The sequence below is a fragment of the Artemia franciscana genome, chromosome 20 (assembly GCF_032884065.1).
Source record: "Artemia franciscana chromosome 20, ASM3288406v1, whole genome shotgun sequence".
Taxonomy (NCBI): domain Eukaryota; kingdom Metazoa; phylum Arthropoda; class Branchiopoda; order Anostraca; family Artemiidae; genus Artemia; species Artemia franciscana.
The window spans coordinates 34705863-34718913 of NC_088882.1; the positions used below are offsets into that span (position 1 = coordinate 34705863).

Sequence of the window (13051 nt, forward strand, 5' to 3'; positions counted from 1 at the left end):
CTGGTATAGTAAGCTCGAAAACACCACTTTGCTGTGGCATGATTCCTTTTGTTACTTATAATCAGTACTAGATCTTGCGATTTTGGTTCAAATGAGCCCTCTACCAATATTCTATAGCAACTGGTTAAATATAGTCAGTCCTGGGAAAAAAGGGGACACATCAGTGCCACCTATACAAAAACAGTGATTTTCCTTGCTGTTACCTATAATCTTGCGATTTTAGTTCAAATGAACCCTCTACCAATATTATATAGCCACTGGTTAAATCTAAGTCAGTCACTAAGTCAGTCCTGGGAAGAAACGGGACACATCAGTGCAACCTACGCAAAAACAGTGATTTTCCTTGTTGTTACCTATAATCAGTACTACATCTTGCGATTTTGGTTCAAATGAACCCTCTACCAATATTATATATCCACTGGTTAAATCTAAGTCAGTCACTAAGTCAGTCATGGGAAAAAAGGGGACACCTCAGTGCCACCCACGCAAAAACAGTGATTTTCCTTGTTGTTCAAGGTGGAAACTTTGCATCTCCAGTTAGGGTTTTCAAAAATGATAATTTCAATTTTCCTTTAGGTCCATAGCCATTTTTGGGTTTTTTTTTCAAAATCCCCAAAATAAAAGTCCAAGACCAAAGTCCAAAGTGGCACTTGAAGAAAAAACTGCAAAAACGGAAAAATAACAATCAGATGAGTTTTGTTCAAAAAGCATAGAAAGTTCCAAGGTGGGACAAGGACAAATACATGTTGGGCAAATAGAGCGTTATACAGCCAGCCAGGGCTATCATTAGTAAAGAACACGATACTAAAAAACAAAAATTTATGAAAACGGCTTAATGTTATGCCTTAATATTAATATTATTAAAATTATAATGGTAATATTCATTAAAACAGGCATAATAATGGTAGCTATATAAGCCCATTTGCAACATTTGCAAATTAGGTTTCTCCGAAACAAGTGCCAAAATCCTGAAGGAAGAAAGTAAATTTGGCAGACAATTATCAAATGGAATCCTTACATCTGTACACAGAAATTGCCACTTGTCATTGAGGAGACTAACGTGCCAAAAATACAGGCTGCCTTGATGAAACAGATATGCAATAATAGGAGATAAAAAAATGAATTTATTTGCAATTTCATATGAGACAATTGGCAACATCAAGAAAGAGGAATATGGATGCAAATGTATATATATATATATATATATATATATATATATATATATATATATATATATATATATATATATATATATATATATATATATATATATATATATATATATATATATATATATATATAATCGCGACAGAACGGATTTCGTGAATATTGATATTCACCGGTGAATGTCCGAAATAGCCTACCCTTTTTTTTTCTCCTTGGATTTAGTCAGCGTTGCCAGTCAATTCTTTCAGTTTAATGTAAGGTTTGGTTAAGTAGGCCTAGGTTAACTTAGGTTTTTAACCCATTTCTGATATTTATAACAAAATTTAACCTAACTTAAACTAGAATAATCTATTTTATATATATATATATATATATATATATATATATATATATATATATATATATATATATATATATATATATATATATATCTATATATATAAAAATAAGTTGTCTGTCTGTCTGTGGATGGATGGATCAGGTGACGTCACCTGAAAAAACTGGATCAGGTGACGTCAAAACTGAAAAAACTAAAAAAAGGCAAAAACTACAAAAAAAACTAAAAACTAATAAAAAAAATAAAAAAGCTAAAAAACTAAAAAAACTAAAAAAAGGCAAAAACTACAAAAAAAACTAAAAACTAATAAAAAAGCTAAAAAACTAAAAAAACTAAAAAAAGGCAAAAACTACAAAAAAAAACTAAAAACTAATAAAAAAAATAAAAAAGCTAAAAAACTAAAAAAACTAAAAAAACTAAAAAAAGGTAAAAAACTAAAAAAACTAAAAACTAAAAAAAACTAAAAAAAAGGAAAAAACTGAAAAATAAGCTAAAATAAAGGTAAAAACCAATAAAAAACTAAAAAAAAAACTGAAAAAACTAAAAAAAGGCAAAAACTACAAAAAAAACTAAAAACTAATAAAAAAAGTAAAAAAGCTAAAAAACTAAAAAAACTAAAAAAACTAAAAAAAGGTAAAAAACTAAAAAAAATAAAAAATAAAAAAAAAACTAAAAAAAAGGAAAAAACTGAAAAATAAGCTAAAATAAAGGTAAAAACCAATAAAAAACTAAAAAGAAAAAAAGGAAAAAACTAAAAAAAATTTTCATCTAAAAAACTAAAAAAAATAAAAAAGGTAAAAACTAAAAGAACTAAAAAAGAAAAAAATAAATGACGAAACTCAAAGAGAAAGCGACCAGGACAAAAGGAATGTTCGATTAGCAATCAACAAAGCACCGGGACACAGGGAGTATAAATGACGACCAGGACATAAGTAAAAAAAAAAAACTATCTATATATATAAAAATAAGTTGTCTGTGGATCTGTGGATCGTGGATCACGTGACGTCACCTGAAAAAACTGGATCAGGTGACGTCAAAACTGAAAAAACTAAAAAAAGGCAAAAACTACAAAAAAAACTAAAAACTAATAAAAAAAATAAAAAAGCTAAAAAACTAAAAAAACTAAAAAAAGGCAAAAACTACAAAAAAAACTAAAAACTAATAAAAAACCTAAAAAACTAAAAAAACTAAAAAAAAGGCAAAAACTACAAAAAAACTAAAAACTAATAAAAAAAATAAAAAAGCTAAAAAACTTAAAAAAACTAAAAAAACTAAAAAAAGGTAAAAAACTAAAAAAACTAAAAACTAAAAAAAACTAAAAAAAAGGAAAAAACTGAAAAATAAGCTAAAATAAAGGTAAAAACCAATAAAAAACTAAAAAAAAACTGAAAAAACTAAAAAAAGGCAAAAACTACAAAAAAACTAAAAACTAATAAAAAAAGTAAAAAAGCTAAAAAACTAAAAAAACTAAAAAAACTAAAAAAAACTAAAAAAGGTAAAAAACTAAAAAAAATAAAAAATAAAAAAAAAATAAAAAAAAAGGAAAAAACTGAAAAATAAGCTAACATAAAGGTAAAAACCAATAAAAAACTAAAAAGAAAAAAAGGAAAAAACTAAAAAAAATTTTCATCTAAAAAACTAAAAAAAACTAAAAAAGGTAAAAACTAAAAGAACTAAAAAAGAAAAAAATAAATGACGACACTCAAAGAGAAAGCGACCAGGACAAAAGGAATGTTCGATTAGCAATCAACAAAGCACCGGGACACAGGGAGTATAAATGACGACCAGGACATAAGTAAAAAAAAAAATTAACAAAACTAAAAAGAAGGTAAAAACTACAAAAAAACTAAAAAGAAAAAAAAACTAAAAACTAATAAAAAAATAAAAAATCTAAAAATCTAAATAAACTAAAAAAGAAAAAAAAAGGAAAAAAATAAAGGAGAAAAACAAAACTAAAAAACGAATGTATATACAGACCGGTACACCGGGATACAAATGACGACCGGGACACAGGGAATATAAATGACGACCGGGACACAGGGACACAACTACAACGGGGACACCGGGGGAAACAGGGGGATATAAATGACGACCGGGACAAAAAAACTAAAAAGAAAAAAAAACTAAAAACTAATAAAAAAACTAAAAAATCTAAAAATCTAAATAAGCTAAAAAAGAAAAAAAAAGGAAAAAAATAAAGGAGAAAAACAAAACTAAAAAACGAATGTATATACAGACCGGGACACCGGGATACAAATGACGACCGGGACACAGGGAATATAAATGACGACCGGGACACAGGGACACAACTACAACGGGGACACCGGGGGAAACAGGGGGATGTAAATGACGACCGGGACACTGGGACAGGGAATGGTCGATTAGCAATCACCATCAACAAAGCTCAAGGGCAATCATTAGAATCATGAGGTATAGATCTGAATACAGATTGTTTTCCCATGGACCATTATATGTTGCATGTTCAAGAGTCGGTAAACCTGACAATCTATTTATATGCAAAGACAATGGGACAGCAAAGAATGTTGTATATTCGCAAGTTTTACGTAGTTAAAACCATATATATATATATATATATATATATATATATATATATATATATATATATATATATATATATATATATATATATATATATATATATATATATATATATATATATATATATATATATATATATCTATCTATCTATATTCACAGGTGGGACATAGGGACACAACTACAATGGCGCGTAACTATTATGGCGCGTAACGACTTACGCGCGCGGGGGGGCTTGGGGGGGGGGCGCGAAGCGCCCCCACCAACTAGGTGTTGGGGTGGCGCGAAGCGCCACCCCAACAGCTATATATATATATATATATATATATATATATATATATATATATATATATATATATATATATATATATATATATATATATATATATATATATATATATATATATATATATATATATATATATATATATATATATATATATATATATATATAGATATATAGATATATAGATATAGATATATATATATAGATATATATATATATATATATATATATATATATATATATATATATATATATATATATATATATATATATATATATATATATATATATATATATATATATATATATATATATATATATATATATATATTATAACTTTTTTGATAATATAAACCTCTTTTCAAGTTAGACTTGGACAGTGGCATGAATTATAAAAGATGTACAAGGAAGGTCCCCCTCCAATTGACGTGCTTGGATTTAGATGACTTTTTAAAAAATAAGCCAGGCTAATTAAGACACAACTCCAGTTATTCATGCGAGATGCAGTAATATTGTTCTTTCTTTTTCCCAAAAAAGAACTTATCCAGCCACTTTTACTAGAAAGGAGCGATATACCCTTTACCTTTATCTATTACTTTCAGCCAAAATATAGCTCCTCCTGCCAATCCAGCAAGAAAAGACAATAAATCTTGTTCATTGATTTTTTCCTTTTTTTCCTTTGATCTAAAATAGAACTCCTCCAGTCACTCCTGTTGGAAAAGGCAAAAGAGCTTTTAACATTATTACCTTTTTCTTTCACCCAAAAAGGAACTCCTCAAGATACTCTCACCACACCTTTATATTACTTTTATCCAAAAAGGAACTCCTCAAGATACTCTCACCACACCTCTATATGCCTTTCATCCAAAAAGGAACTCCTCAAGATACTTTCACCATACCTTTATATTACTTTCATCCAAAAAGGAACTCCTCAAGATACTCTCACAACACCTTTATGAGCCTTTCATCCAAAAAGGAACTCCTCAAGATACTTTCACCATACCTTTATATTACTTTCATTCATAAAGGAACTCCTCAAGACACTCTGACTACACCTTTATATTCTTTTCACCCAGAATATAATTCCTCCTGTCACTTCTACAAGAAGTAGCAGTAAACCTTTTACCATTATCTTCTTTCTCCTGCAAAATAGACCAATAAACATTTTGAACATATCTTTTCCTTTCACACAAAAAAGCAACTCATCCAGACACTCCTGCTAGAAAAAGCAATTAGCTTTTTAACTTTATATTTTCCTTTCATCCAAAGCACAACTTCTCCTGCTAGAAAAAGCAGTAAACATTTTACCCTTATCTTTTTCTTTCACTCAAAACATAATTTCTCTTGCCACTCTTGACAAAAGAAGCAATAAACCCTATCCTTTTCCCTTCTTCCTTATTTAGAAAGATATCTTCGTCTAATCGCAAGAAAAACCAAAAAAGTCCTTTCTAACTGTACATCCCCTTAGTCGATCTTTCAGCAGATATACTTCAAACAATTGAAAATTCACAGATAATAGGTCAAGTTAAACCTTGTCAACAGGAGAAAACCATTCAAATTCAATTTCCTGAATCTATAATTCGATTCTATCCGTCTCCACAGGTACAAAAAAAAATTGAAGCAGTCTAAATAGTTTTAACTTTCAAAAAAAAAATATGACAAAAAGAAAAAACACAGAATAGAACAATTGTGTTATTTCGCCAGCAAAATACGTATTGTAAAAACGGTAAAAAATACACACATTATCAAAAGATGAAGCATGTGAACGGGAAAAACCACCAAAAGGCAATTTGGTGGTTTCACCAACATCACCAAAAACCAATCAGAGCCAAGGGGCAAGGGTTGTAAGTTATGCACTGGGGGCATTATAGAATGGGTGGTCGTATCAACTTTAGATAGCGCTCATTTGATCTGAAATTGGAAGTCATAGTGCCTTTTATAAGGGTCAGATGTGATTTGAGGGGAACCAGCCCTCAACCCCCCCCCCTTACCACCCATCAATCCCAAAATAAACATCCAATCAATATTTTGAGACATCTATTTTCTTCAGCATTATTGAAAGGTCCATTAATTATGCTTTTAGGGATGCCAGCCCTCTCACAGCCCTAAGAGCAAGGGCTGCAAGTTAGGCATTCCGTTCATTGATACATACAGTATGTATGTATCATATATATGTATGTATGTATGTATGTATGTATATGTTATTGAGAAAGGTATGCATGTTGGACTTTTACATTCCAAAAAAACAAAAAGCATTCAGGTGAACCTTTCAGAGAATGTTGAGGGAAACGTTGAACAAGATCAAAACACGTTATGTGAATACGGACTGTCAAAAGGGCGTAACTCAGGAATGACTGTGCATATTAATTTGGAACTTTCAGGAAATATAAGGGAGATGATAAATTGACCAAAAAGATAATATTTCCACAATACTACTACTTCTACAACTACCGCCACTACTACTGCTACCACCACTACCACTACTACGACACTACTACATTTATAAGCTTGAGGATAAATTTGAACTAAATCAAAAAGCAATATGTGCATTTACATTATCAAAAGAGTGTATCTCAAGAACGGATTTGGGTATGAAGTTGGAACTTTCAGAGAATGCTTAAAGGGGAAGATCAATTGACCAAAGAGCAATATTTGCATGCCACTACTAATATACCAGTACCACTGCTATAATTACTCCTACTACTTCAACTACTACTTCCATAACAACTACCTGTCAGGCTAAGAATATTAAGATGAAAATTCCAAGAAGTATATGAATATACATGTTATCAAAAGGACATATCAGCAATGTCATAGCAGCGACCAATTGTATTAAACTGAAACTTTCAGGACTTGATAAGAGGGATGTTCAAGTGACCAAAAAGGCAATACGTTAATACTACTATTTTTACTGCTTTAATACTACTACCTTAATAATAGTATTAAATACTATTAATACTACTATATTAGTATTAATACTACTAATACCAATGCAGTATATAGAGCTAATACTTAAAAAGTATAAATTTTAACTTTTGAAATACAGGCAGAGTCGTTCCTAGGGTTTGCGGTGCCCAGAGAAAAATTAATTACAGCGTTCATCCCTCCCAACTCAGAAATAAGCAGAACAAATTGATCAAAGTGGGCAATACCCCACCCAAGGCGTTCCTCCATCCAGGGCACCCGGAGCAGCTGCCCTGATTGCCCTGACTCCAGGGCAACCATTAAAACTACTACTGAAAATTTACAGCAGAACAAAGCCAGAACAGTTATATTGATTAGCGTCTCCACTATCCCCAAATTTCCGTGAATGTAAATTAGGTTCTCCTAAATCTCTCCCAAAAATTAACGCTCATAAATACACGAATTTTGACATGAAACAGAAGTTTTCTTCTTCATCATTAAGACAGAGTCGTAGAGTTTTGGAGATATTTCTGAAAGCCAATTTTTTTCGGGAAACCCAGGAAATCCCGAAGAATTCCGGAGTAGTGGAAGCACTGAAGGAATCAAATTAGAAAAATAAGTTAGAAATTTTAAAGGTCCAAAAAACTTCTTCCAATTTATTTGAGTATGTCGGTAAATCTGAGCGATTCATCAGCCTTAAGCCCCTGAATGCAACTGTGTAACGTTATACAACGGGTATCACAAGTCAATATTTGTCATTAATCATATACACAATCAGTAGCCAGTAGGTTTCCGAACCTTGTAAGAGAGTATAAGCTACAGTTCTTTTTCTTTTTTATGCTTTTCTTTTCTTTTTTATTCAGTTTTTTATGCATCTCTTTTCTTTTTTAATTCAGTTTTTTTCCGCCATTCTTTTCTTTTTTGTTCAATTCCTTTCTTATCCAGTTTTTTATGCATTTTTTCATTTCTTTTTTATTATTCAGTTTTTTTATGCATCTCTTTTCTTTTTTATTCAATTCTTTCTTTTAATTTAGTATTTATGCATTTCTTTTCTATTTTATTCAATTCTTTTTTTTATTCATTTTTTTCACGAATGTAGTCCAACGTAGTCTTTGACTAGTTGTAACTACAAAAGGGTTTGAAGCCAACCTGTTGCTATAGTAAATTAGGCATACAAATTTACGAAACCTTTTCAATTTTCATTTCATTGTTTTAGTTGGCCACCTTCGGCCTATTTGTTAGAAACACAGAAAACCTTTCAAACTGAAAGCTCTTTCCCTTCATCTGTAAACAAGAAAATCCCTTTGAAACTATTGAAAAATTCAAGACAGTAAAAGGTCAAGGAGATGAATGTTAATGGGGGAAAAACCACCATAGGTCAATTTCCTGAATTTAAATTTGATTCTAAATTCGTTTCCAAAGAAACTGAAACTACGACAAAAAGATATAAAGAATTTATTCTATTTTATTGGGTAAACGCAAATGGGCGTAAAGGAAGTGCAAAGAAAGAAACAACCTTATGTTTATGAGCGAAATACATTTAGGTACCTGTCTGTTATACCGACCACACTCAAGAAGTGAAGTTAGGTTAATCATTACGAAATATACCAAAATATGATGAAAATATAATATTTTAGTAGCTAAATTATGGAAACTACAACATAGAATTATGGAATGCAGGTCGCACAGAACACATTATACATACACCCAACTTAACTTAAACTAGCCAACTCTATATATTAAATATTTAATTAAGATACACCTACATAGCAGTTTATCTTACTCAGAGTATGCTAATTATAAACGAATGCATACAGTGAAACCGGTTTTAATCAGATCAAGAACTTAAGTGTGGTCGGGATAATAGACAAGTGCCGAAATTTATAAGACACCTATGAAACGGATACTCGAAGGCTGAGGGAGGGGGGCAAGTATTTCTCTGTCAGAGACCGAAATACGCAATTGGAAGATTTAATACGCGGTTCAAGAATTACGCTGTGGAATATTTTGCAACAATAAAAAAATGTAACATTTATGTAGAAAAAAAGTTTTTCCGACACCATCCAACATCACAGATTTGTAGATACTCCCAGGCCCCTCTCCACTATATAACTTGCTGTGGGTACCCATGGTACACCAATAATAGCTTCATTCCGTGCTACAAATTTGCTTGGCAAAATCAGAGCCAATGGAAATTTTTTTGAATAAATTTTTTAAAATAAAGCCCGAAAGAGATATTCAGCTCAGAGCTAGAGCTTAGAACTAGAACCCAAGACAAATCAAGACTCAAAAGGGTACGATTCCATTTTTGCTACTTAGGAATATTTACTTTTTGCTGTCTTTTTTCAGGGCTTATTCATCGTTTTATCAGCGTATTATCGGGGCTTTTTGCTATCTTAGAAAGTGGTTCAGTTTGGAAAGTGAAACTTTCAGGAATAGATTCAGCAACGCACAAGACTCAGAACATTGCATAGAACACAAGTCTATAACTGTAGGCGACTACTTTTTCGCATGCCGACCAATGGTTCACAAAGCACAGGTACTAATCTCTTGATTCTCTGCCTTCGGTTGGGAGTGCAATACGTAGCTGGGGGCAAATCATCCTACACTTCCCCTGAATCAGACACCCCCCCCCGATTTCTCCAGTTACCCATTTCGAGCTGGCTCGACTCTGGATGAGCTTACAGAGTAACATCGCTGACCACCTTCCAAACCAAATAAAGACCAACAACAGGACTCAAACCCTGCCCTTACAGACACAGGATTGTAACTCTAACAGGCTAGCCACTCAACGAGTGCCGCTATACTTGCACTATCTGTAGAAAATGTATGTATTTTTTAATAGGTTTGTGACGTCTACCATCTTTCAAAAATCTATCCGTCTACTATCTTTAGAAAATGTATGTATTTTTTAATAGGTTTGTGAAGTCTACCATCTTTCGAAAATCTATCCGTCTACTATCTTTAGAAAATGTATGTATTTTTTAATAGGTTTGTGACGTCTACCATCTTTCGAAAATCTATCCGTCTACTATCTTTAGAAAATGTATGTATTTTTTAAAAGGTTTGTGACGTCTACCATCTTTCGAAAATCTATCCGTCTACTATCTTTAGAAAATGTATGTATTTTTTAATAGGTTTGTGACGTCTACCATCTTTCGAAAATCTATCCGTCTACTATCTTTAGAAAATGTATGTATTTTTTAATAGGTTTGTGAAGTCTACCATCTTTCGAAAATCTATCCGTCTACTATCTTTAGAAAATGTATGTATTTTTTAATAGGTTTGTGACGTCTACCATCTTTCGAAAATCTATCCATCTACTATCTTTAGAAAATGTATGTATTTTTTAATAGGTTTGTGACGTCTACCATCTTTCGAAAATCTATCCGTCTACTATCTTTAGAAAATGAATGTATTTTTTAATAGGTTTGTGACGTCTACCATCTTTCGAAAATCTATCCGTCTACTATCTTTAGAAAATGTATGTATTTTTTAATAGGTTTGTGACGTCTACCATCTTTCGAAAATCTATCCGTCTACTATCTTTAGAAAATGTGTGTATTTTTTAATAGGTTTGTGACGTCTACCATCTTTCGAAAATCTATCCGTCTACTCTCTTTAGAAAATGCATGTATTTTTTAATAGGTTTGTGACGTCTACCATCTTTCGAAAATCTATCCGTCTACTATCTTTAGAAAATGTATGTATCTTTTAATAGGTTTGTGACGTCTACCATCTTTCGAAAATCTATCCGTCTACTATTTTTAGAAAATGTATGTATTTTTTAATAGGTTTGTGACGTCTACCATCTTTCGAAAATCTGTCCGTCTACTATCTTTAGAAAATGTATGTATTTTTAATAGGTTTGTGACGTCTACCATCTTTCGAAAATCTATCCGTCTACTATCTTTAGAAAATGTATGTATTTTTTAATAGGTTTGTGACGTCTACCATCTTTCGAAAATCTATCCGTCTACTATCTTTAGAAAATGTATGTATTTTTAATAGGTTTGTGACGTCTACCATCTTTCGAAAATCTATCCGTCTACTATCTTTAGAAAATGAATGTATTTTTTAATAGGTTTGTGACGTCTACCGTCTTTCGAAAATCTATCCGTCTACTATCTTTAGAAAATGTATGTATTTTTTAATAGGTTTGTGACGTCTACCATCTTTCGAAAATTTATCCGTCTACTATCTTTAGAAAATGTATGTATTTTTTAATAGGTTTGTGAAGTCTATCATTCTTTGACTAGAGGTTTTGGAAACACAATTACAATGATTTAAGTTTGGTTTTAAGCAGCATTAAGATTTTTTTTAACTTAAGAAGCATTTTTACAACTAATCAAAACCCACGAGTCAAGATTTAGCAGAGTTTTGAAGCTCAAAGTACTTTCTTTTGATTTGTCAAAGGCTTCAGGTTTATATAAAAATCTTTATCGAAGTTCATCAAAGGTAGGTGCCCTTTGGAACAAAAGGGGGTAAACATAGAAATTTCGAAAAAGAAAGGGTTCCCAGAAAGGGTTCGAAGCATCTTTCCCTACGTACCTCAGCCGGTGTAAGTACAACTTGAGGATTAATATTTACTTAAAATAAACTTACTCTTCCATGGAAACACAAATTATTCGCTGGTGATATGAAAAACGTCTTCAGGAGTTCAGTGTCAGCTAGAGCATAAATTTCTGACGTCATATTCAGGACACGGCCAACGACAGGTGGCGCCCTTCGGAAGCCAAGAATCCTAAAAAAGAACGATTATATATATATATATATATATATATATATATATATATATATATATATATATATATATATATATATATATATATATATATTTGGGAATTTAATGTGCCGAAACCCTATAGGCAAGTGTGTATTCTCCTGATGAGCCCTTGTGTTGGGTTGTTGCCTCTGATTTATTTGTCTTTTTTTTTCTTTTTTTTTCATATTTGGTAGATAACGACTTATACTTACTTACGACATGACTGCCTGTCCATGGATTATTCTTTATGGTTGATTGTGTATGGCTATGCTGTTTGACCTATGTGATTGTATGGATGAGTAGGGTTAAGGCCTCATTCAAGTATTGATCTATATTAATTACTAATGTAGGAAAACAGTCTTCCTTTACTCCTTCTGTCTTCTTCTTTTTTTGTGCTGTTGCATTGGTGATTTCTTTTTTCATTATATATATGATCTACAGTATCTAGGGGGAGCTCAAGGGGACCTACATTTCAGAACTTTTTTTTTTTTGGTTAAAATCTTGCAGAAGTCTCTTTTTTTGCTGCATACTTTAAAGATTTATTTGAAGTATATCAAAGCAATACAATTTTTCTGATTTAAAAACTCTTTTCTTATTATAAATATATCTAGGAGCTAGACCTTTAAGATCTATCTCACCCAATTAGACAGGATTTGTCACTCCCTTGGTCGCTCCGTTTTCAAAGCTAGTACCTCGCTTATTCTCGGTGCTTTCCCTTGGCAGCATTTATAATGAAAAAAATTATTTTGAGTTTAGTAAGATTTCTTTCGGGATTTTGAATAATCACAAACTTTTCAGCATTTTCATTCTGTTTCAAAGTTACTTCTGACTTCAGCAATATAAACTGGTAAAATGAATATGCAATTAAATTTAAGATATAAAATAAACACAAAACTTTTATAAAATAAATATATACTAAATATAAAATATAATATAGAATATGTGGAATATAAATAATATAAAATATAAAATATGATATTGAATTAACAAAAACAAATAAGAACAGGAAAACGAGCTTTCTCGTTTGTATCACTAA

General features: G+C 31.1%; 1 protein-coding gene across 1 annotated transcript in view; it reads right to left on the reverse strand.

Moving 5' to 3' along the window:
* Window positions 1–13051, reverse strand: part of LOC136040179 (extracellular serine/threonine protein CG31145-like) — a 205437-nt gene that overhangs the window by 38478 nt on the left and 153908 nt on the right. Inside the window, exon 6 of the mRNA XM_065724326.1 lies at window positions 11856–11994. Within this exon, the coding sequence (XP_065580398.1) occupies window positions 11856–11994 (139 nt within the window). The remainder of the gene's footprint in view (window positions 1–11855; window positions 11995–13051) is intronic.